Here is a 26264-nt window from a genome sequence, read left to right as displayed (position 1 = left end):
GTGGACAGTGACAGCTGTCTGTTGTTTACCGCCGCAAAGCGACACCGTCTATCTCCTCGTGGCAGTGACACCACTTACTAATACATAATTACTAATACATACTTACTAATACATACTTACTAATAAGTGGTAACAACTCACACCCCCCTGTATCTCGGTCGGCCGCGTGCATTTGAGACGCCGTATTCACACTCTCTCCCCATGTCGCCACTCGAACGTTGTCGTTGAAATAAATAAAAGTCATAGATTTGGATGAAATCGACACGAGCGTCACGTTATCTCTCTGTCGGCTGCGCCTGTAAAGTGGCATGGACATTGCATCTTGTTGTTTCACCACAGAGAGGTGGGGGGGAGGGGATGGGGGTGGGAGGGGGAATTAAAATTTGCCGAGTCCGTAGAATTTATTTTCCTCGATGGTTTTTGCGGTTCGAGTCCCGATCCCGTTTCAATTGGGTGGCGGTGGGAAATAATTTGTCAGCAAAAAAAAAACGCCTTGCACTTAACATAAACTCGCTGCACTCCTCTGTAGTTGACATTCTCAACCGGACCAATTGTGGCCCATGGCATCGGCAAACGGCGCAAAACGACAAGGGCCCCCGGAGTGGCTCAAGTTGCCTCGAATAAAATGGACAAAAAAACATGCTATTTATGCACCAAATATCAGCTAAAATTGAAATAAAATTAACATGGAACACGAGTGAATCTCTCTCTCCGGTCTACATCTCTCGTGTGAATCTCGCTACGCCTCTGTTCGCTTGGCTACATCTTCTCCCTCGTCTCACGACACCCCCCTCCCCTTCACCTCTCTTTGCTCATCCTCCCCACATCTCCGAGTCGTCGTTTCTTTTGGCTTAGATCGTGGAGGTCCCGCCAAACCAAACTACTTCAAATTGGCCGAGAAAGGCCTACTTGATATACAATCACGACGACACCTCCGTCTCATGTCCGTTGTAATCATTCGTGGTTCACAATCAAACGTGAAATGTAAAAACATTGTCCGTATGAACCTCGAGCTGAATGCGTGCCACGTATCGCAGCCCGCATCTTCTGTGGCCTGCCGGGGCTTTCCTGGACACCCGGCAACCCCTTATCGCTGAGGCAATGCTGCTTTACCTGTTCCTTATCAATCTCACATCGCCCGCTCGCGAACTTTAATCAGGAACGCAAGCGTGACGACAGGGGCGCGCTGTGCAGTTGGGTTGATGCCACAACGCGCCACGGCCTCCCGCTGCGATCCGGCATTCGCTCCTTGCACTGGACCTTCTCGAGCAACAGTAGCAGCTGTTCCCTGCAACTTCAAAGGCAAATATCCCCCGTATAGCCTCAACAGACTGTTGGGGCAAGTGCTGTTAGCAAGTAGCACCGATGAAGGCCGGCACGGCGCACGAGGGGGTGTGGGGGGCAGAACCACGCCGCCTTTGTTTCACCAAGCCCTCCGTTACCGGTTTCAGGGCTGAGTCGGCCTAGGGGAGGCCCACACCAGATTCAGATATTACTCGTCACTGATGTTTGTATAAATGTCTGCAGCGGCCACACCACATCCAGTCGACGTCTCTCTCTCTGGGCCCTGGTTATTAGTCACCCTGCACCGCCACGAATTTAGTAGCGACACGGAAATTGTGACATTGATCCGTGTTAATGCAGTGTGCACACACACACACACGCAGGCACTCTGTGGGTGCTCTTCACAGTGGAGGTGTACACGTGTAAGACAGAGTGCACGGCGAAAGGCAAGTGAGTTGCTCATGTGAGGACCTCGTGTTTGCAGGCCTATGGTTCCACACCCCTCCCACCAATCCCCCCCTCCCACCTCAAATGTTCACGTAAACCGAGTTCCTTCCGTTCTGAACGCAATCCACCAACCCCTGTATACCTTCCCTCGCCGGCTCGAAATAACTTGGGGTGCGGGGGGGGAGGCGACAATTGGATTTAAAGCGACTCCAATATCCAGCCTCGACGCGAGAGATCCGATGAGGGAGAGTGCGGAAAGACAAAGGCGGCCGGAGAGACGGAGCAGGCGGGGGAGAGAATGAGAGGCGCAGAGGGATGTCGGGACGTGTGATGATTTAAGCAACGGGGAGTGGCTCGAAGCGTCCCTCCGAGAGGTGAGGCGAGATGGGCGTTGTGGTTGCAGTGGCTGTCCTTGTGTGTGTGAGACTGTGAGCACGTGACCGTGTCTGTATGTGTGTCTGTATGTGGGGGGAGCGGTGGTGGAGCGGTGGTGGAGCGGTTAGCGCGCTGCGCTATGAACCCCGCGATCCGGGTTCGATTCCCGCTCACGGCCAACACCGGTGACGATTATCTGAACCGGTCCTGGGCCTCCCCTAGGTCGACTCGGCCTCAAATGAGTACCTGGTGCGGTGTGTAAACATCGCCGCTAGGGAGACAAAGGCGGTCGGACGTGGTGTTGGCCACCCACCCCCTCGTGTGCCGTGCCGGCCTTCATAGGTGCTCGCTAACAGCACTTGCCCCTACAGTCTGTTAAGGCTCCACGGGTGCATCTTTGTCTTGTCTGTGACTGCGTGAGTACCGTACACTGCAGTGTGTGCATGTGTGCTCTTGAATACGACTGCGTGATGGTCTCTACGCCTAACTGATTACCACTGCATGATTGTAACTACGAGTGTGTGTGTGTGATAGTGTGACTGTGTGCGACCGTGATTATGGGTGTGTGCTCGTGTGTGTGTGTGCAGTGTCTAACAATTTCCCCTGTAAAGCGAAACGAGTGATATTTGAGTGTCGTTTACCGGAACCAGCAGCAACCTGGGTTTGGATCCCAGCAAAAGCTACCCCATCAGTGGCAAACTTAATCAGAGCTTCATATGCTGGGCCCCTCCCCTGGGTTGACTCGGCCTTAAGTGTGTTCCTGGCAAACATCGGTCCTGGATCCTGGTGACACAATGCCCTTGTGCGCGTGCCACGGTAATCTTGACGCGCCTGCTCATTGCATCCTCACACTCGTGTGTTTACCTTGTGGAATGCCGTGATTTGTAACGCACCTGGAATCATTCTCCTCCTGGCTTTTGTTTATTTTGTGCATGCAGCACTACTGGTTTTAAATTCCTAACCCTGCCCTGCACGGTGAGGAAGCGATGTTAGCTATGACTTACGTCTGTAAGAAGTGAGGAGCGGTGGCGCAGCGATTAGCGCGTTGCTTTGTCTGAAACGTCAGTGGCGAGTGATGTCTTGCAACTGATCGCTGGACTCTCTTAAATAATACAATAAGCGAACATTAAATTCGCCTCCTCCTTCGCATGTATCTGTCCCTCCACGTAATGCATCAGTACAACCATCAAAGTATGATGTTTGCACATCCCATCAGTTGCACGGACTTTGCCAACCCGCACGGACCAGATTATATGTTGACGACACTCGGAAACGTGAATCCGGATCACATTTTGCCTGCCGATCCAGATTCCACTCTGGCAAACATTGGCCTGGAAGTTAAATGGGCCGACGTATTTGAAAAGCGTTATATCTTTTGTTTTTTTAAGGCAAGGCCCAGGACCGCTTCATATTTCGCTCGTCAATGATTTTTTCCCGTAGCTCAGAATTTGGATCGCCGGGTTCGTAGCGTAATGCGCTAACCACTTCGCCACCTTAACCCACCAACATACACTCACGACGCCTTCACGCGCGCTCACGCCCACACGAACCCACCCATTCTCTTCCGCAGTGTCTCGCACACAAACACGCTCGCACACAAACACGCTCGCACACAAACACGCTCGCACACGCACCCTCTGAAACACGTGAACACTCGTCGTGCTGTCCTTGATATCGCACACTTCGTGAGGAAGTCGACACTTGTAGTCATATGCACAGACGCGCCACTCCGCCGTAGGAACGTGGAATTTCCAACACTGTCTCAGGATTTTAAACGAGAATTGAACACCATCCCCATTGCTCATTTGAGCAAGAATTCCCTTTGGCTTTCACCGAGGACACAACGCCATTCAGAGTGGCTTGGTAGCAGAGTCCTCGGTGGCTTGTGAGTGGCCCGCAGGTATCTGTGAATTGATGATCATCAGCAGGGTGACAACTTTTGTAACGCGACGAGACCACATTGAGACAGACGTCCCTTGCCAGAAAGAGGGAGACCCGGAGGACAAGCAAAGTGAGCTGCGACGTTAAATCAATACGGTCATAAAATCTTATACAAGATTAGGGCAATACGTAAACATCGGTACGTGAACACTGGTGACCGCACATCGGCCGTTGAGGATAAGTGAATTAAACATTGAATCACATTGGCGGATTCAAAGTTGCGCACTGTAATATGAACGGCCTTGTGCAGCACACGCCGTTCCAATGAATGAATGAGTGGATGATGATGATGATGATGGCCAGTGGTCGAGACTAAAGGCGGAGCGGCAGCCCAAGGAGAGGGGGGGGAAGACGACCCACGAGGGACACCCACTGCGGATGTGTGGCTTGTGGCATGGCAACGCCGTGAGAGATGGCGCCGGCTGGGGAAGCCCTTCATCCAGCGGTGGAGATATGACGGCCTCTGATGACGACGACGATTATGCATTTCACGCATCCATCTCGAGTGACTTAGCGATCCCCTGGCCTCTGTGCTCATTTGTTTTGCAGATACAGGCCGGAAGGGTGAACCCGAGCACCCAACTCACGTGACCTGCCTTGACCTCATCTGACCCGAGCCGGTTCGCCGCCGCCGCCGCCATGGCTAAACCCGGAGCCGTCAGCTCAATCAGGAAGGACGAGGTGAGGAGGAGGAGGAGCAGGAGGACGAGGAGGAGGACACGGGGACTCGCAGCGGGAGAAGCGGGGCGGGGAGGAGGTCTGTGATGAGGATGGGAATAGTCACGGCTTCCGGAGTAAACAGGGTTCACCACCTATTGTGAAAGAGGCCCATTGCCCGAAACGTCGCCTATTGAGTATATTTATTTTGTCAAATATTTCAGGGCAGAGCTATTGACGCACGTGCTTAGTCTTTGGTATTTGTGAGGAAGGTGGCTGGTTAGTGGGTGGCGGTGGGGGAGAGTGCCACTCCCCACACCCTCAGGGTAAACCTTTTGGCGTCCTCTGTCCTAACTCTGTTTGAGACTAAGCTCTAAAGAAAGCTGTCTCTGTTGTGGGCCAATCAGTTTCAAAGACAATGCATCAACATATACTACCAGAGCATGTCTTTTGCTTGCATGGTCACCACGAGTCTATGTGGTTAATGCAGACACGATTCCTTGCAAGAGGTTTCTGTTGTGGTGTTTTATTGCCAGAAAGGGTCAAATCTATTCTTATATTTTGATACTGGCAAGGGAGGTCCCATGATGTAAACCACCCCGTGAGCGGTGTCAGTCGGTGAGACCAGACCGTGCCCGCTCTATTGTAAGCTGTAGAACTTCCGACGACGGCGATCCACGCGAATAATTGTCCGGACTCTGGCCCGCGGATTTGCTTTGCGACCGCGCAGCAACAAGAGCGCGGACCTCGCAGTAGGAAGAACGGAGGCGATGGCGACGCTTCGGGTCGTGGACAATTACAATTGTTCTATTCCACGAGGTGACGGCACGAGAGAGCCAGCGACGTCACCCTGTCCGCGATGGCGTCCTGCAGCCACCTCGAGGGGCTGCCTCTGATTGTGGGGGGCAGGTGCAGTGCCGGATGATCCTCGTAGCATGAGTTGCTACAAATGCTACGGGCCCCGCACTTTCAAGGGCCCCGCGCTAAATGCTTTCAAGCTATCAATTCCGGTTCAGTGATTCTGCACTTGCTCTATTACTCTAGTACTATACCGCCTTCAACTTTTATGAACGATGGGGTGTTTAAGGTTAGCGATTTGTCGTGTTATCTGGCTGTATAGCAAATGAAAAAAATTGCGTTTTAAAATTTACTTGAATTTTTTTATTTAGGGCCCCTTTATAACACCATGTTACGGGCCCCGCACTAGCTTCATCTGGCACTGGGCAGGTGAACGTCACTGATGGAAGGGGGCATTGCTATGTGAGGGGGCGGGGGGCACGTCAATGATGGGGGTGGGGGCATTGCTATGTGAGGGGGCGGGGGGCACGCCAATGATGGGAAGTGGGGGGAGGGGTCATTGGTATTCATTTGAATCGATTCTCTCCACAGAGATGGCCAGATTTCAAATTGAGACCGACATCTCAGTGTGGGTGTCTACGCGTGTGCCAGGTGCTGCTGCGTTAGTTACCTCGGGACGTGTTTAACAATCATCGGCGCGTGCAGCGAGGAACGGCTCTCGATTTGAATTTGAACGGGGGGAGGAGGAGGAGTGAATTGTTAGACGCGGACAGAGGGAGCGTGCCGATGGGTGGTCGCGAGGACTGGACTTGGGGAACCCTGGGCCACATCGGCCGATAGCGCCCAGGTGCACGAAGTTGAGACCACGTGATCGCGGCTAAAGGTGCAGAGGGGCGCGTTTCTGCACGACGGGGGTGAAAGGGGGTGGGGGCGTTGTGGGGGGGGGGGCAGTGGGGGGTGTAGAGAGGAAGCTGTATATCTCAGTGGGCCTTACCTGGTCACATGAAACGTAGTTTTGTTTGGTTTAGAGGCTGGGGTTCGGTTTTGACGGTGGGCGCGGGGCGGTGGGGTATGGAACGCATCCGAGAGCACCTCCAGCGAGGAGACGGAGCGATGAGATCAGCTGGTGCGTGTCGGTGCCAGGTGGATTAATATTACATCACAGGCTCGCGAGGGGTGGCGGCGGTGGCGGATCCGGAAGGTATTCATCCAACAGTGGAGTCCGAGACAGGGGGAGGAGTGGAGGATGGTTACGTTGAGGATGTGGGCAGCTCGTTCAGGTGTGAGGCGTGGACACAGATTGTGGCGAGCACGCGGTGACACCCACGCCTTTATTTAACCCTCCAAGCGAAAAGATCATTAAGGGACAAAGGTCTCACGGCCGGTTTGCATAAAGCAACTTCATCGTCCACCTGCAGTGGGTGTAGGCGATGGAGATGAAAGACCACGAGGAAATCGTGCAATTGTCTTACGCAACTGCTCGCTGCCCATCGCGGGGGAATATGAATCACGTACAACAGGCAAATGCGCAGCCCTGCAACTGCTGGCTCACGCTACTGCTGGCAGAAGGCCCTACTACTGCACTCAAGGGAGTTATAAAGAAATTCTGCTGAAATATATTTTTGCCGACGCTTGGCTTAACACGCCGTGGCCAGACGTCTCGTAAGGTGTGCGAGTACCCACACTTTAGCCCACCACACGTGACCTGCCCTTCGACATACTGCAGTGAACATTGACACTGCCGGGTGGACAGAGGTGGGGGTGTGGCAGGATGAGGGGAGTTAAGTGGCGCCCCGGGAGAAAGAACCGGATCGGCGACCTCTGGATTGCAAGTTCAGCATTCCGTCAAATACTCGGACGTTATTTTTGGTGCCAAACGTTTGTGAAGGAAAAAAAATGCAAATTATTTACCACCCTTTCATCAATCCACCACTTCTGATATGAGCAAAAAAAGTATGTGTTTAGTAAACCAGTAACGAACATCTGATGATGGCGATTATGATCATGAGGAAGGACAGATTGAGGAACACATGGAGCACAGATTGAGGCTGTCCGGAGAAGTTGACTCGGGTAGAACGCGTCATGGCGACAAGGGGCGATGGCCGCCAAATGTGGGAGGGAACGCGGTCCAGATGCCGTCCACCGGGGGGGATGGAGGGAGATTCCCTCCTGGACATCTGCGACTTACTGGACATCTGTGAACACAGAGCTTCATAGCTCATTGGATTCCTTCCAGGATAAATACAGATTCTGGGATACAACTCGGCCCGTGTCCAGTAGGCAGAGATTGTGACGTCACGGGGAGACCTCCCGTCACCCAGCAGTGGCTAGAGCATGGCTGACGACGACGAAGACGACGATTATCCTGATGAGTAGCACTACAGCAGAATCCACGGCGATAGGCCCGCACACAGCTGCAGTCGCCTGCACCTTCCACGGCTGCCGGCCTAAATAAAGACGGCTTCATCACCCGGTGTCGTAAGAGACAGGGAACGCGTGGGTGTGGGTGCGGGAGGCGGAGGGGTGAGGAGGAGGGAGTGATGGGGTGAGGAGGGAGTAGGGGGAGGGTGAGGTAACTCTACTTCCTGGATCTCTACTCGACTCACCTGTTCTGCTTGTGTCGCGCTGCGCAGGTAAATCGCGTGAACGCGGTAAGATCGGCCTCCTCTACTCACCTGCTCACCCTCTCACCTTTTATTCTATCTGCCTTCTCACCTACCTCATCCATCTCACCTACCTAGCGAGCTACCTTCTCACCTGTCTACCTTCTCACCTGTTCACTGCAACCTGCTCACCCACTCGTCCACTTAGGCACTCGAATACGAACCTCTCACCTGTTGACTCTCTCCAGCTCACTCTTCTCTCACCTCGCTTACCACCTCACTTCCGCACCTGCTCCCCCAACTCACCTGCGCTCACTCTCGCCCGCTCACCTGGCTAGCAGCCTGGGAGTCGGGAGTTGGTGTGTGTCTAACACGGGCTCGTGAGCACTGTTCTCTCATTTACGTATCGGCCGTTTCATATTTGATGATTGGCTGTCGTATTGTTCACCTGGCATAGCAAGCCGATGATTGACGCGCGTGTGTGTGTGGAGACAAAGGCGGCCGGGCATGGTACTGGCCACACCACCCCCTCGCGTGCCGTGTTGACCTTTACAGCTGCTACTCGCGAACAGCACTTGCCCCCACGAGTCTGTCAAGGCTATCGGGTGCGCTTTTACCTGTGCGGTCTGCAAGCGCCGGCTTCCCGAATTCCTGCTTGTACAGTGCCTCCGGTATGCGGTAGCCAGAGCGGGATCGAGCCTCCTCGAGGTCAACTCGGCCAAAAAAGGAAGTACAGTGCAGTCGTTGGAGAAAGACAAAGTCGGCCGGGCGCACATCGTGTGTTTCGTGATTTCCGGACTTAATAGGTGCTCGCTAACAGCACTTGCCCCCGACAAATCAGACGGCGAAATGGGACTTTTGTTTGTGGTAATAATCCGTCTTGCGCTGAACAACACTGGGGGGTGACCACGACCAGAAGCCAGGGGTGAAGGTACCTGCCATGGGGAGCGGTGGTGCAGCGGTTAGCGCACTGCGCTGCGGATCGCGCCACCCGAGTTCGATTACCGCTCACGGGCAACCACCACCAGTGACGATTACCTGAGCCAGACCCGAGCCCTCGGACTAGGTCGACTCAGACGTTATAAATGAGTACTCGGTGCGACGTGTTAAAACATCGCCACTCGGGAGACAAAGGCGGCCGGGCACAGTGCTGGTCACCACCACCATCACCTCCTTAAAGGCTATACGGGGCACCTTTGTCTTTGTGGTGTAGCCAGCCAAGGTGGCATCACTGGGCAGGGGGCGAGAGGTGTTCAAGAGCGAAGTTCAGTTCCACATTTTGTTGAAGTTTTTTTTGTTTTTAGGAGCTGAAGTTGGCCGGAAATGTTGCTAAAATTACCCCGCCGGTTTAACCAAGAATGCAACCCCGCCGCACGGGCTCTCGATACAGTGCACGATGACTGCGACTCTGAAACGTTGCTAAGCCATGATCCGGTGAATGTGGTGCAGAGTCCAATGTCTCGGTGCGGAGTCACCCTGTGGTGATCGTTTCATCAGCCCCGCCGAAGGTTGATGCCCTGTCGTAGCACGTGGTTGTTCACGTGCGGTGCAGGGTCGACTTACTGGACCTCTGTACGCGTTTTAAAATTATAATAATGACATCCCTTTGTAAAGTCTACTGCTGCTTGAAGGCCTCCCTCACGCCTCGTCGGTCATACGGATGGTGTGACCGTACTTCACCACGCTGGGCGCGTGCGTGTTTAGTGAAAGGGGTGCTTAGTGAAAGGGGTGCTTGGAGGGAAGTCGTGGTGGTGAAAACCGCTTCAGATTCCACTCGCCAGGCACTAGAACTCGGGTCTCCTGGGTACATAGTGCGGTACGCCCCCACCGCCCACCTGGTAAAGCCCCTGTTAATGATACACGTGACCTTGTTATCATTAACGTGGGTGCTGAGCTGGGTCATTTATGACCTCTTAACTCCACAAGTGATCTGTGAAACTTCCAACCCGTCACGATGTTGCTTGCGCGAGAGGAGATGGCCGTGGAGCAAGATGTGTTTTGTTTAACCAAGGTGAGAGTCCTCTAGAGACCAGGGCGAGCCTTGTGTGCGAGACTGGCCTGGGGCATGATTCGTCTGCTGCACGTAGGGGATGGATGACTGCACAGAGCCAATTCAGTCATTTTGTAGTTTGGCAAATTTGGATACGTGCTGCATCCACGTAGACATACGAACGTGTACAATACGAATATGTACAAGTCTGTTGGTCTATTGGCCTTGGAGACGGCTGTTTACTTTGTGGCAAGCACACTCTGGACTGGTTTTTGGGCAGGTTTTTGGGCAGGTTTTTGGACAGGTTTTTGACCGGTCCAGAGTTCACTCGCTTAAACCAATGCGAGCGGATGATACGGGTCCCGACTAAAGTAAATACGTGTTCGTATGTGGAGACGCGGACCGGAATTCTGCGAATGTATGCTCACGGCAGGTTGGTCTGCACACAGGGGCTTGACGTGTTTTTACATTAGCCAAGCCGTCAAACCGATCATCATCACCACCGTCATCGCCATCTTCACCACCACCTTCACCACCACCTTCACCATCACCATCGTCACTCCAGTGTAGAAAATTAGCGGCGCCACCGCGTCGGAGCGCCAACAGTCGTCCTAGGGATGAACCACTCCCCAGCATAGGAATGTGGAATTTCCAAACACTGGGCCGCCGATGGTGAAGATCACTGCCAGGTGACACTTTGCGTTTTGGCTGTAATATGTTAGAAAGTTGACATTTGCGAGTCGGTATACCCGTGCCAGTGAGTGTGTGTGTGTCCACTAAAGTTGAAGTGCGTTTCCACGTTTTTCGGGAAGCTTAAAAAGAGCGTGGTGGTGGTGCTCATCTCCCATTGGCTGGAATTCGATTGTGGAATTTCCAGTGGTGGAAATTCCACATTCCTTCGGCAAGGACCATCCTTCCTCGTAGGACAACATAGTGTGGAGCCTCGCGATATTCCGCATGGGAGGCGAGATATCGATACTCGATGATCATCACATTTCTTGAAGTTAATTTTGTTTAGCCAAGGTGAGAACCCCAGAGATCAGGATGCATCTCAATCGCAAGGATGACTTGGTTCACAAAGCTGATGACGATGGTGGTGGTGGGACATGCGTTTAAATGCCAGATCATAATCGTGAGACTCGATTAAATTGAGTCTCGACACTCAAGTGAGGCTTTCTTGGCCACAGCTAAATTATAGAGGATGTTGCTGCTGTGTAACAGTTATCACGCTGCGCGAACTGCAATGCTGATGTTTCCAATTCGATGCCATCTCCTGGCACTAGAGTTGAAACGACGATGCTAGTTTCTTGAATAACCCTCCCCCCCCACCACCGCCCCTGCCCTACCGCAGCTTTCAATGCACCCAGTAGGATAGATAGGTGAGAGAAAGCGTTGGGGTACGTCCCACCTCGTCGAGACGTCTGGCCCGCGTGGAAGAGTAAGACTAAGAAAACACCACGCCTTAAAGGGGCTGTCTGGAACGTCCTCCAGTGAAGGCCCTTCTGCCCGCAGTGGCGTGAGCGAGCAAATCTCAGCGCCACGCGCCTTTTCTCTTCACCATCACGCCTTTACTCTTCACCATCACGCCTCTGCTGAACACGTTGTTCTAACAAACACGTGGTGGCGGCGCGCGTCCGTGTCCCGCAGGCTGTCCCCGCGGCCACCCAGGCGTCCGCGAAGGCCAACGGTCACGGCTGGGAGCCCGGGTCGGTGTGCGTGGCGCGCTTCAGCTTCAACGGGGAGAAGAAGAAGGACCTGCCCTTCGCGAAGGGCGACCGCCTCACCATCGTGCGGCCCTCCAACGTGAGGCCCTCCAACGTAGGCGTGCCCGCCGCGGAGACGCGAATTGCGGTGCTGTCCCCTCGCGCGTCAGCGCTTTCTTCGGGTGCTGCACATGAATTTGGTGGGGCCTCTAGCGGATCCTCTGAATGCTGTGCCCTGTCGCGTGTTGTCGGTTTTGGTTGCGTTCGACTTCGAGCTGTACGTGTGGAAAGGTGATGATGATGATGGTCACAGTAATTGTATTATTGTAATGATATTGGCGGCAATTACAACATTGAGGGCGTTGGTGCCAATGATGAGGATTATCGCGATGGTAGTAAACGCGGGTGTAAATGAAAATAGCGAAGACGATGGTGTGAAGGTGTTGATGATGACAGTCGTAATGAACGGTGATATATATGGCGATGATGTTGTTTAATCGGTGATGACGACGCATTCTTCATGAATTTTCAGTTTTTTTAGATTTAGGATGAATATTCGAGTATGAATATTAGCTGACTTATAGATGACGAGGACGATGATGACGACACCTCTGACTGTCTCCCTCCTCCCGGGTCCCCCCCACCCCCCCGGTGCCTCCCCCCGCCCCCCCACAGAGTAAGCAGTGGTTTCTTGCGAAGGACGCGACCGGGCGTGAAGGCCTCATCCCCATCACCTACATGCAGCAGCAAACGAGGGGGGGCGCCCCCCCGACCGGCGATAAGATGAACTCCATGCCGTGCGTGCACCCCGCCCCCCTCCCGCACTCCTTCCTGCATCACCCCCTCTTCCGTGCACCCTCCAATTCCGGCTGCACCCCCCCGCTCCTCCTCTCTGAGACCCCCCACCCCTGCGCTGCCGAGGTCGCTGCTGGGCGTGAAGGCCTCCCCACCTCCTCCTCCTCCTCGCATCGCAGCAGCCGAAGGGGGTCGGCCCCCCACCCAGGGAGAAGATGGACTCCATGCTGTGCGTGCACACTGCACCCCCCTCGCACCTCCACGTAGCCCCCCCCCCCCCTCAAAGACCTCCCTGCACCCCCCACCACTCCTTCCTGCACCCTGCTTTACTGCTCCCTGTACCGTGCGTGTTTGTCCTACATTGTTGGCACGCCGGGGAATCTTGGTGATGGCCTGTGCCACTCACCGTGGTCAGTGAGCCCAGAGTAAGACCACCACCCTAAATTGGCACCGAATACACCCCCGATGTGGGATACGTGTGCACGCATTCATGCACGTGCACACATGCCTGTGCGTGCACACGCGTTCCTGCACGTTAACAATGCGCGCGTCAGTCAGCACCCCGGACTCCCTTCCAAATGAGACGTTCCATCTCGAGGCACATTCCAGGTGACATTCTATAATAATTTAGACGTATTTTTCGTGACCTGGGTTCAGGTTTCTAAAAGCGCTCTGACCAAACTCAACTACTTTTTTATTTCTTCGGGCAAGGCCCACTGAGCTGTACACAGCTCCGACATGAACGACGACGACGACGACGATAATGAAAAAAACACATCTGGGTCTGTCCCGTGCCCTCTGTGCCCCCCTCCCCTCGGTGTGCCCCCCCCCCCACTCCCTTTCTGCCGCCATCTCCAGTTGGTTCCACGGGAAGATCTCGCGGGAGGAGGCGGAGCAGCTGCTGATGCCACGCTCGGACGGCCTCTTCCTGGTGCGGGAGTCCACCAACTACCCGGGCGACTACACGCTGTGCGTGAGCTGCGGCAGCCGCGTCGAGCACTACCACGTGGCCTGCCATCACGGGCAGTTCTCCGTGGATCCCGGCGTTGACTTCGAAAGCCTGCCCAAGCTCATCGACGTAGGCCCCCTCCCCGCTCACCCACATACCCACTTGCAAACCTAATGACTTGCCTACCTGCCTACCAACCTACATGTATACATACGCACTTGCATGCCTAAAGACTTACCTACCTGTCTGCCTAAGTACTTACCTACAATGGACACATACCTACCTGCATACCTTCTGCTTTACCTGCCTCTCCACCTATACACCGACCAATATGCATGCCTGCAGACTCGTCCACCTGCCTGCATATCCAAATTTCTATGAGCGTACATATCTGGCTCCCTACTTCCTCCCTACTCCCTCCTGACTTGTCTACCTGCGTATCAACCTCTCGGGTCCTAATAATCTACCTGGCAGCCTGGCCAAGCACGTGGAAAATCCCTGACCCATTCCCTACCTCGCTCATAAAATAAATACCCCCTTGCCTGCCTAGCCGGTTCGGCAAAACAGCCGGTGGGCGCAGATCAGCTATGCCCGAGGAAAAGTGTGTGTGTCCATGCGTGTTGGGAGTGGTGGCGCAGTGATTGGTACCCTGCGCTATTGAACTCGGCGGCCGGAGTTTGATTGTTTCTCAAAGCCAGGTCAACTTTAGCCAGGGCAACTTAGCTTTAAATTTGTAGCTGCTCGTGTGGTTTGTAAACATCAGCAATGGGGAGACAAAGGTGGCCGGACATGGTGCTGGCCACCCACCCAGCACTTGCCCCAACGGTCTGTTGAAGGCTACCTGGGGGTTCTTTGTCTTCGTTGTGTCCGTGCGCTAGTACTACTGGACCGACGCCAACGGGCTGTGTACGCGCCTCACCTACCCGCGCCTCACCAGCACGGCGCTGGCGATGAAGGAGCAGGAGTTCTTGAACTGTGAGTGTCACTCCAGCTCCTTCTGCAAGCTCCCTCGCCCACGAACTCGCTCGCATGCTCACTCGTGAACTATGAAACTTGGACACTCTCACACGCGCTCATTATCTGTCTAATTGACCCACCCATGCATGTACTGCATGTTGAACTTCTTTCGCGCTGATCGGAGGTGAGCAGGAATTACTTTCTGCTTCGCTCACATACTTGTGCCTGTGTGCGTGTCTCTGTTTTCCAAGGTGCCTCAAAGCGCACCTGGCCTGGCACAGGTGCCGTGGTGACGTCACCATCACTTAGTGTTGAATGGTGGTATTGGTGTGTCTTTGGTGTTTGCTAACGGCACTTTCCCCAAACCCCTGTCTTGACTATACAAGGCGTCTTTGTATTTGCTTGTGCTCAGGTGGCCGGGTCATAAATATGAACGAACTGAAGCTCGGCGAGGTGATTGGGAGTGGCGAGTTTGGAGGTGAGTGAAGGTCACCCGGAGCCGGGAGTCGTCACAGCCTCTATCGGGGTTTGTGGCAAGGGGGTGCCGGCTGCTGCATAGGGGCAGGGGTGGTGGGTGGGGGGTAATCTTCAGTTGCACCTGAACCGGTCCTGGGCCTCTCCTAGGTCGACTCGGCCTCAATTGAGTACCTAGTCTGATGTGTTAAAACATTGTGGCCGGGCGTGGTGCTGGCCTTCATAGGTGCTACTCGCTAACAGCACTTGCCACAACAGAGGCTGTTAAGGCTACGCGGGGGATCTTTGTCTTTGTCCCGTAGACGTGTACCTGGCCCAGTACAAGGGCACTGCCGTCGCCGTCAAGTCCCTCCACATGGAGTCGTCGACGTTGCAGGAGTTCATGTCCGAGATCACCATCATGACGTGAGTTCATGTGCAAGATCACCATCATGACGTGAGTTCATGTCTGAGATCACCATCATGACGTGAGTTCATGTGCAAGATCACCCTCATGACGTGAGTTCATGTCTGAGATCACCATCATGACGTGAGTTCAAGTCCGAGATCACCATCATGACGTGAGTTCATGTCTGAGATCACCATCACGACGTGAGTTCATGTCCGAGATCACCATCATGACGTGAGTTCATGTCCGAGATCACCATCATGACGTGAGTTCATGTCTGAGATCACCATCATGACGTGAGTTCATGTGCAAGATCACCCTCATGACGTGAGTTCATGTCTGAGATCACCATCATGACGTGAGTTCAAGTCCGAGATCACCATCATGACGTGAGTTCATGTCTGAGATCACCATCACGACGTGAGTTCATGTCCGAGATCACCATCATGACGTGAGTTCATGTCCGAGATCACCATCATGACGTGAGTTCATGTCCGAGATCACCATCATGACGTGAGTTCATGTCTGAGATCACCATCATGACGTGAGTTCATGTGCAAGATCACCCTCATGACGTGAGTTCATGTCTGAGATCACCATCATGACGTGAGTTCAAGTCCGAGATCACCATCATGACGTGAGTTCATGTCTGAGATCACCATCACGACGTGAGTTCATGTCCGAGATCACCATCATGACGTGAGTTCATGTCTGAGATCACCATCATGACGTGAGTTCATGTGCAAGATCACCATCATGACGTGAGTTCATGTGCAAGATCACCATCATGACGTGAGTTCATGTCCGAGATCACCATCATGACGTGAGTTTACGTCCGAGATCACCATCATTACGTGAGTTCATGTCCGAGATCACCATCACGACGTGAGTTCATGTCCGAGATCACCATCACGACGTGAGTTCATGTGCAAGATCACCATCATGACGTGAGTTCATGTCCGAGATCACCATCATGACGTGAGTTCATGTCCGAGATCACCATCATGACGTGAGTTCATGTCTGAGATCACCATCATGACGTGAGTTCATGTCTGAGATCACCATCATGACGTGAGTTCATGTCCGAGATCACCATCATGACGTGAGTTCATGTCCGAGATCACCATCACGACATGAGTTCATGTGCAAGATCACCATCATGACGTGAGTTCATGTGCAAGATCACCATCATGACGTGAGTTCATGTCCGAGATCACCATCATGACGTGAGTTCATGTCCAAGACCACCATCATGACGTGAGTTCATGTCCGAGATCACCATCATGACGTGAGTTCATGTCCGAGATCACCATCATGACGTGAGTTCATGTCTGAGATCACCATCATGACGTGAGTTCATGTGCAAGATCACCATCACGACGTGAGTTCATGTGCAAGATCACCATCATGACGTGAGTTCATGTCCGAGATCACCATCATGACGTGAGTTCACGTCCGAGATCACCATCATGACGTGAGTTCATGTGCAAGATCACCATCATGACGTGAGTTCATGTCTGAGATCACCATCACGACGTGAGTTCATGTCTGAGATCACCATCACGACGTGAGTTCACGTCCGAGATCACCATCATGACGTGAGTTCATGTCCGAGATCACCGTCATGACGTGAGTTCATGTCTGAGATCACCATCACGACGTGAGTTCATGTCCGAGATCACCATCATGACGTGAGTTCATGTCTGAGATCACCATCATGACGTGAGTTCATGTGCAAGATCACCATCATGACGTGAGTTCATGTGCAAGATCACCATCATGACGTGAGTTCATGTCCGAGATCACCATCATGACGTGAGTTCATGTGCAAGATCACCATCATGACGTGAGTTCATGTGCAAGATCACCATCATGACGTGAGTTCATGTCCGAGATCACCATCGTGACGTGAGTTCATGTGCAAGATCACCATCATGACGTGAGTTCATGTCTGAGATCACCATCACGACGTGAGTTCATGTCTGAGATCACCATCACGACGTGAGTTCACGTCCGAGATCACCATCATGACGTGAGTTCATGTCCGAGATCACCGTCATGACGTGAGTTCATGTCTGAGATCACCATCACGACGTGAGTTCATGTCCGAGATCACCATCATGACGTGAGTTCATGTCTGAGATCATCATCATGACGTGAGTTCATGTGCAAGATCACCATCATGACGTGAGTTCATGTGCAAGATCACCATCATGACGTGAGTTCATGTGCAAGATCACCATCATGACGTGAGTTCATGTCCGAGATCACCATCATGACGTGAGTTCATGTGCAAGATCACCATCATGACGTGAGTTCATGTGCAAGATCACCATCATGACGTGAGTTCATGTCCGAGATCACCATCGTGACGTGAGTTCATGTGCGAGATAACCATCATGGCGAGGGAAAACCCGACAAAAACCCTGACCCCAAAACCTAATCCTAGCCCCTAGCACAACTCCTAACCCTGACACAACTCCTAACCCTGACAACCCCTAATACAAACCCTAACCCCAAACCCTAACACAACCCTTAAACCCAAAGCCTAACCCCTAACCCAAACACAACCTCGAACCCTAACACAACCCCGAGCACAACCCACAACCCCAACACAATCCCAACACAATCCCTAACCACAAAGCCTGACCCTATATCTTACCCTGGTTTAGAAACATCTTATCGACTCTAAAACTGCTATCCACTCATCCTCGATGGCCTGCCTTTTTGCTGTGACTCATAGCCATTGCCTGAAACGTCGCACACTATCATACTTTTTGCTTTTAAAGGCCACAGTGTTGTTGACGAATGTGTTGAGTTTTTTACTTGTTATTCGTGCTGTATCCGTCACCAATGCTATCACTGACCCTAACGTTATCCTTAAGTCTACGACCCTACCTCCTAACCCTATCCCCGGACCATGTCCCTTCGCTCTAACCAAAAGTCGATCGCCCACTCTGTCCCCAAACCCACCAGGAAGCTCCGCCACCGCCACTTGGTGAATCTGCTGGGCGCGGCGATGGGCGAGGTCCTCTACATCGTCACCGAGTACATGGCCAAGGTGAGGGCCGCGGGGAGGCCCACGGGGAGGCCACGGCTACGATGACGCTAACGAGATGGCAGCATCACAGAGTTCGGAGGCGAAGCGGTGGTAGAGAGGTCGCCCGGCTCCACTCACCCAAAATACCACCCCCCCCCCTGCCCGTGTGCCCGGCGATTCCACCTCGAGCCACCGGGTTCGCAGTGCAGCGCGCTAACAGCTACACTACCGCTCCCTGCACCCATCACTCCTGCTCACGGCACAACGATGACAAAGAGGCTGAGTTGACCTTGAGGAGGCCTAGGACCGGTTTAGATAATCGTCCCTGGTTTTGAACGCGAGTGGGAATCGAACCCGGATTGCACACAAACACACACGTGTGTAACGCACGTTTTTATTTTTCAGAACTGCCATTGCAGCGATATTATTATGCGAAACGCCACAATAGTCAATGGTGGGGGGTATTTTGTGTGTGCGTGAAGTCGCGGCTGAGCGTTCCATCGACTCCCCACACTGGAAGATCCGGTTTGATCACAGGCGGTTGGCTGGAATCTGGAATGCACAAACCCCGGGGGTGGGGGGGGGGTCTTCACCGGTGCCGACTCGACACTCCGGCGTGGCCTCTTCATTTTTTTCTCTCTCTGTCCTTTTTTTGGTTGCATCACGTGGGCGCGAAACGTAGCAAAAAGAAAAGAGATCTGTTCCACTTCGCTCTGGCAAACGCCGCCTCGGTCCGCACGGAGCGGCTGCCCTCATCGTCCTCTTGGCACGCGGGACGACGCCGCTTAACGGCAGACAAACAACGTCGCTTAATAATCCACAACAGAGGTGTCTGTGGGTTATACCGCGTAAATATAAATGCATCGTTAAGCCCGCCACCACCCGACACAGGCAACTAGTAAGGTTTGTCCCGTAAACAGAACGTCCCAATTCGTCACTAGTACAGCACACCGGTGTGTTGGAGAGTATAATCCCATTATAACAATGACACTTTTTTGTAAATACATTTACAATACAAATTCGCTGTGTCGGGTGGTGGCGGGTCTAACGACACATTTATATTTACGCGATCTAACCAAAACACCTCTTATGGATAATATTGCTCGCGAAAGCATCCGTGTTAAACTGACTCCTCCGGCCCACGGGACGTAATCTAATGGCGAGATTAAAGAATAGATCGTAGCAATTCACGCGGATATTTCGTACAGACGCGCGGTGTCACCTTGCTTGAAGGGCCGCCGCACAAAAACCTCTGTGGGCACACGATGCAGGTCCGTGTGAAAGGAACTCGGCAAAGGCGACGATTTTACCATCTGATTTTGTCCATCGTGCATTCCGCTCCAGCTGCCCCCCCCCCCCCCCCCCCCCCCCCCCCCCCAGTATGACTTGGATTGAGCCATGGCGTGTTCGCCGCTCCTGGTTTCGATCCCGGCACGCCTTCCCGGTTGACACCGGCGGGTGTACAAACCATGAGCTACACGCCGTCCACTTCAGAGAGAACTTTATGGATCCTGCGATGTCATTCGAAAAAAGAGTTGGACATTGTGTGCCGGTGCCCTGGTCCAAACTAGAACAATAGAACGAGTCACTCGCGTGGAAAAAAAAAACTATCGGGTCCCTTCTGAAAGAGAGTCTTGACTCGGGTTGAACTCTTCTGGGCTCATTAAAAAGCTGCATTGCCCATCGCTTAGCGGTCTCATTTCTATATTTTGACCACCTCCCCCCCCCCACCCAAACCCACCAACTACTCGAGACAGCTTGTGTGTCATCAAGTGAAGATTAGCCCCACCCCTTCTCCGACGCTACGTGTCTGGTTTGAAAATGAAAACGTATTTCTTGGAAGTTTCGGCTTCGTCTGTGAGCGGAGGGAGTTTGCGTCTGAGCCGTCACCTGCCCCCTCCCCTCACAGGGCAGCCTCATCAACTACCTGAGGTCACGGGGTCGCGCGGGGATTACCAAGGTGGAGCAGATCACGTTTGCCCTGTAAGTCCTGACACATCATCATCATCATTGTTGTCGTCGTCATCAGCATCGTTCCGAACCATATTGATTCTTAATCATCACTAGCACTGCCCTCGCATTTGCACGGGTGATGTTATCACGCAGATGTGCGTGGTGACGTCACGACTATGCACTTGCATGCGCATCAGCCAGCCAGCCAGCAAAAGTTTTTTGTATAATATAGTATGATGATTTTCTTGGTTCTTTCGGTAAAGTCACGAATCCCTGCAGTCACGAAAGCTTTAAATCGAAGTATGATCATCATCAATTCAATGGAGGTCTCATTGCTCACTTGGCCCAACAGTCTGAGCGTACATACGGATGTATGCACGTTTCTGTGTGACGACACGCGTGCGTATACGTGTGCGTGCATGCACGCGTCTGTGCGTTTGTGTGCGTGCGCACATCCCAGTGTGGGCGGGAGTGTGCTTGTGCTTATGTATAAATGCACGTGCGAGCTCGTGCACGTACACGTGTGTGCGCATTTGCGTGCTGGATTGCACGTGTTGACGTGTGCGTGCGTGTGTGTGCGTGCGTGCGTGTGCATGCAGTCACGTGTGCGAGGGAATGGACTACCTGGAGGAGCAGAACTTCGTGCACCGCGACCTGGCGGCCCGTAACGTCCTCATCTCGGAGGACATGACCGCCAAGGTGGCCGACTTCGGCCTGGCGGGGGAGCGGGGCAAGGGCAGCATGACCAAGAAGCTGCCTGTCAAGTGGACGTCGCCGGAGGCACTGCGCAAGCACGTGGGTAGCCCGCCGCCGCCGCCGCCACGGCACCTCTTGCTTGCCCGCGCGCTCACTCCCTCGCTGTCTTGACTACCGTCTCCCTCGCTGTCTTGACTACCGTCTCCCTCGCTGTCTCGATCTTTCGCTCGTGATGTAGCCGGGACTCGCGGCCCAGTCACGTGGGCAGCGTCTGTAGCCGCGTGTGTTTGTGTTGGGGGCAGCGTCGGGGGGAGCGAGCAAGCTGTGACAAGGGTGTACATGGATGGTCATTGAAAGGAGGGCCAGATTGTTATGGGCAGTGGATTCAGCACATCAAACAGACCAGAGCATTAAGTCTAACCTAAATGGCCGACAAGACACTAGCCATGATTCTAACCACATCAGCCAATCGGACCCCAGCTTTAGTCTGAGCCCTAGCACTAACCCCAGCTGTGGCACTTAACCCTTCCCCATTTTTCATTGCCTCAGTAACGTTTCATCTTCACGGTGCCGGCGTAATTGCGTCCGTGAAGAGGCCTCCAGTTGCACCAAAATGAACACCGGACGACGTTTTTAAATCCTTTATATTAGGTTCACTTGCTTTCTTGCGTGCTTGAGTGCTTGCTTGCTTGCTTATGACCGTGCAAATCTTTCGGTCGTTTTTTAACCCACTTCCCGTGATCCAATCGAGCTGACATTTTGCACACAGACTCGTTGTGCGTGACAATTAATTTTCGTGAAAATTTTTTTCCAAAATTTTACACTGTTTAGGGAAAAAATGTTTAATATTAAATTAACAATTGCTTAATGGTGGCAGACAATCATTTGACCCATAGGTGGCAGCCATCTGAAGCCAGAGGACGAGAGGATTCTAGCCGCCCGTTTCATGATGACGCAAATGTTGACTAACCACATGGCATGAAATCCCTGCCCCCACGCTGTACAATAGAGACTATTTATAGAGCAGTTACATTGAAGCCGCCAGGTTCTTGAAAGTGGTAAAACGGGTCAACACTAGTGCCCTCGGGAATATACGGGGCATGTCAAGAGGTGATCTTTCATTTTTAAATCCTTTATATTAACTTCACTTGCTTGCTTGCTTACTCAAGAAAAACAGAAATGAATAATAAAATTAAACCGATGCCACGCATATAAAGGATTTATAGTGAAAAACTTTGTTTTTACGGGTACATTTTTTTAAGAGCTACACATTGTTCGAGTCAAAGGTCAAAGCGTCTCCCTGTTCAGTTGGGCCACCGGGGTGCCACTTGGCTCATCTCCAATCGTGGCCCCGAACCAGCGGTGGGAAATTCCACATTCCTATGGCAGGCTCCAGTACAAATGACAGTCTGAGGAAGTACGCAACCCGATAGGTCATCTTGATAAGGAAGAGAGTTGATGTCACCCCTGCCCCGACTGCCAGGGGCGCTTTGAACCCTTCCCGTCCGCACTGCCGGACGCGTAAGCGCCTGTCGCCCTCTGCTGGTCGCTCGCATCGGCAGTGCGAGCGCCGCCGGCGTGGAGCGGAGGTGGTTCGTCCTCTCGCTCGCTGCACTCACTTCCTGCTACATCCACGCATGGCGCCACGGCGCACATGGTGCAGAGGGTATCGCGACGTGTACGGGGTGCCGTGTGTAAGCGATGTATATGGTGTATCGTGCAGTCTCCAACTATTATTCACTCAATCTCTTGGGCCTCTCTCTCTGCTATGTTTCATCACACACGGAGGAGAACTATCGCCCCCCCCCAAAACGTCACCTGTTAAATGCGTTCCCCTTTTAGAGGCAGTGCCATTTGAATGAAGTGTTGAAATGTCGTTGAAAGTCAGGCGTTATTTATTAAACGTGGCTTGCTACTGTACTCGCATGGCCTCTTCATGGCACGTGGGCCTTCGTGTTTCCAGGAATCGCTGTAACGTGGTGTTCCGAGTGTTCGCATCTTGAGATTGGCTCACGATGAGCTCTGGGCGGTTCCTGGCGGTCGTCTCAGATCAGCCGTGGCGAGGGAGGGCTTTGAGAGTTGTTAGTCAGTTTAACACGTGGGAGGCTTTCGCGACCAATATTATTCATAATCAACATTTTTGGGTTTAGATCGCGTTATTTATACATGTATCGTAACCCTCCACCACCCGACACGGCCAATCAGTAAAAAAGTGTCACGTTGACTAAAGACAAATAGTTCACTGCTTTAGCCCACCGGTGTGTTGAAGCGTGAAACCACAACATTTACAATTTAAGTACGACGTTTCTCTGGTAATTGCATCCAGCATCATCGGGCAATTCGCCAGAATGGTGAGGCTCTGCTCTGGCTCCCGGTCTTAAATAGAGCAGCAGCAGGGTGACGTCATCATTAACTCCCCACCACCGAAGCCAGAGTCCCCAAGTCTCGCATAAACCAAATTAACACGCGCATTTGAGTTGGCTCATGTTTGAGCCGGATTGATTGGGGTGAACGATTATTGAGTTTCTTTTACGCTACTTATTATAGAGGGACTTGGGATGCTCTGCATGAGCAACATACCAAAGCAAATTGTCTTGTATTGTATGATCAAGTACACGTGACGGTGGGTTTTTTTTTTTTCTTCAGAGGAAATTACAAACGATGATTACGATGATTCGCATTTGTGCGTGGATGCAGGAATTTTCCACCAAGTCAGACGTGTGGAGTTTTGGAATCCTCCTCTGGGAAATCTACTCCTTCGGCCGCGTTCCCTACCCCCGCGTGGTGAGCGAGCGGCAGGATATTCACCAGCGCCACCATCACTCACCAACTCACCTACTACGCACACCGACCCTTGACTCGCACACAGACCCATAGACGCACGCAGAGACTCATAGACGGACACAGAGACCAATAGACTCGCACAGACCCATAGACGCACACAGAGACACACAGATGCACCCAGAGACCCACAGATGCACGCATATACCCATAAACACAGAGACCCATAAACTTATACAGACACCCATCGACTCGCACAGTGACCAATATCTCCCTGTCTACAAAACAACAATTCCTCCAATTTTTGAACAGCGTCTTGAGATGCAGTCACGTGTAGCCACACCTCCGACTAGCACGGTTGGCTAGGTACGGTTGGAAAGAAGTTCTACATACACACAGATGTGATGCAAATGCTGTTATCTACGTTGCACCCTAACCTCGTGTTTCCTCGCTGACCTCCCTACCGCCCCTCCCCCTCCACCTCGTGACCTCTTGACCCCCGTTGCTGCAGCCCTTAAAGGATGTGGTGGAATACGTGGAGGATGGCTACCGCATGGACCCCCCTGAGCTGTGCCCCAGCACTGTGAGCAGCGCCATGAGCGCGTGCTGGCACGTGGATCCAGCGTGTCGTCCCAGCTTCCGCGACCTGCGGCGAATCCTGCAGCACGAGAAGATCCGCGACGACCTGCAGAAGTGCTGAGAGTGGCGCCCGCGGGGGGTTCCGAGTCCGTGGGGGTAAAGGGGTGGGGGCGCGGGGGGGTGGCGGGGGGTTTAGATCAGGGTAGAGTTGCCACCTGTCCCGGTTTTCACAGAATCTGTCTTATTTTCAGGTAGTTGTTTTTGGGAACTCTGCGAGTCTTCCTGGGACGTTACTTAAAGATTTCGGTTATTATAATAATCATATGGCATTTGAGGCAATGAATTTGTGTGTAGTTTTCCCCTCTTCTGGCACTGTGAAATATTCGTATTGCCATGGTATGTCTAGGTTTTTTTTTTTCCTCCCCAGAGGTGGCAACCCTAGGTGGCGGGAGAGGTGGAGTGGCAGTGTGGCCATGGCGGGGGGGAGGGGGGGCCATGAGGTTTTTCTGGTGCCCCCACCATCAGCCAGCTTCGTCCGTGACCCTGTGTGGCATTGCTCGCTTGACCATCGTCAGCAGCACACACGCGAGAGCCGCAGCACGAGCCAGACCTTGGGTCGTGTCGGGGTTTTGCAGAGTTTCTGGAGCTGCAACAGATCCGTCCACACATCGCGATTTCTTCTCAGCCCGAGCGATTTTTCGCCTGAGGTTGTCGCGCCGCCGGTTTATCCAACGATTCACTCCGATCGCCGCCACCATCCCGTCGCGTCGGCGAGTACTCTCAAGTCTCGAGTGTGTATTTGTTGAAGCGGGGTGAGAGCTCGAGAGAGGGAGAGAGTCTTAATTTGCAAGAGTGGCCTGGGTAAGCAAACTCACAAAAGCAAAAACATGAAAAAAACTCGGTACAGCAATGAAGCAAATGGAAAAGAGCAATAGGAGCAAAAGTAAGAAATTGAAAGAGTGCACGAACCATAATGACGATGGTAAAGTTCATGTCCAGTAACAAAAGTTGGCTCGGAAAAAAGAACTCAAAGCCATTCGGAATAAAAATGTTGTTGTCCTTCCCCGCACCTCCGACTAGCACGTTTGGCTACGTACGGTGCAAAAGAAGATCGACATAGATACAATATATTTTTGGTGATTCTTACATGAGTATGCAAAGAGACGGAGGATGTGTCAGGTACATATAACCAAACTCTGGACTCTAGAGGTATCAGCTGGTGGGATATGACTTCCTGTAGCATCACTTTTTGGACAGCTCCTTCTTGGTATCCATAATAAAGGGTTTTCTTTGGGTGAGATCGCGTAAATATAAATGTGTCGTTAAACCCGCCACCACCCGAGACAACCACTTAGCAAGGTTTGTCACGTAAGCAAAACGTGCTAATTAGTTACTAGTACAGCACACCGGGGTGTTGGAGAGTAAACCCACAACATTTACAATTCGGGTACGACGTTTCTCTGGTGATTACAACCAGCCTCATCAGGCGACTATCCAGAATTGTGAAGACTATTAGTCGTGAAAACCCACGTATTCAACCGACTACCCATCTTGGGGATGTCACGGTCGTCCGTGATTGGCTCGTTGATGAAGCCATGTCCTTATCACCTGGTCATTCGATAAACTTCGGGCAACAGTCGCTATGCTATTGCCGAGCTAAATTTGTTACGCGTGGATGCAGATTTTAAATCTAAATATTTTTGCTTACGTGACTTTGTCGATTCACGGGTCTACCCCTTACATAGCCGGCAAGTTGTTTTTGTACCTACTCCAAAATATAATCCATCGGGAGGTGATGGGGTTAAATCAATGTAAAAGCTCTAATTTTAAATAAAATCAAAGTGTTATTATACA

General features: G+C 52.6%; 1 protein-coding gene across 4 annotated transcripts; it reads left to right on the top strand.

Annotated features, from left to right (window-relative positions):
- The first annotated feature begins 1967 nt into the window (after positions 1–1967).
- Positions 1968–26264, top strand: LOC133346750 (tyrosine-protein kinase CSK-like). 4 transcript variants are annotated; one of them, XM_061558600.1, is made up of 13 exons: positions 1968–2105; positions 4597–4728; positions 11743–11913; positions 12474–12595; positions 13452–13671; positions 14421–14517; positions 14912–14977; positions 15276–15378; positions 18338–18422; positions 20311–20384; positions 20954–21149; positions 23748–23834; positions 24343–26264. In XM_061558600.1, the coding sequence occupies exons 2-13, from the start codon at positions 4687–4689 to the stop codon at positions 24529–24531; spliced, it is 1452 nt and encodes a 483-aa protein (XP_061414584.1). In that variant the 5' UTR covers positions 1968–2105; positions 4597–4686; the 3' UTR covers positions 24532–26264. The 4 variants fall into 4 exon arrangements, with proteins under 4 accessions (XP_061414584.1, XP_061414585.1, XP_061414583.1 ...); XM_061558601.1 differs by lacking the exons at positions 1968–2105; positions 4597–4728 and adding an exon at positions 8070–8135 and having other exon boundaries at positions 11743–11898; XM_061558599.1 differs by lacking the exons at positions 1968–2105; positions 4597–4728 and adding an exon at positions 10066–10116 and having other exon boundaries at positions 11743–11898.

This window comes from Lethenteron reissneri, chromosome 24, assembly GCF_015708825.2.
Source record: "Lethenteron reissneri isolate LAM-NWPU_2019-01 chromosome 24, ASM1570882v1, whole genome shotgun sequence".
In the NCBI taxonomy this organism is placed as follows: Eukaryota; Metazoa; Chordata; class Hyperoartia; order Petromyzontiformes; family Petromyzontidae; genus Lethenteron; species Lethenteron reissneri.
This window is presented reverse-complemented; position numbering and strand designations above follow the sequence as displayed.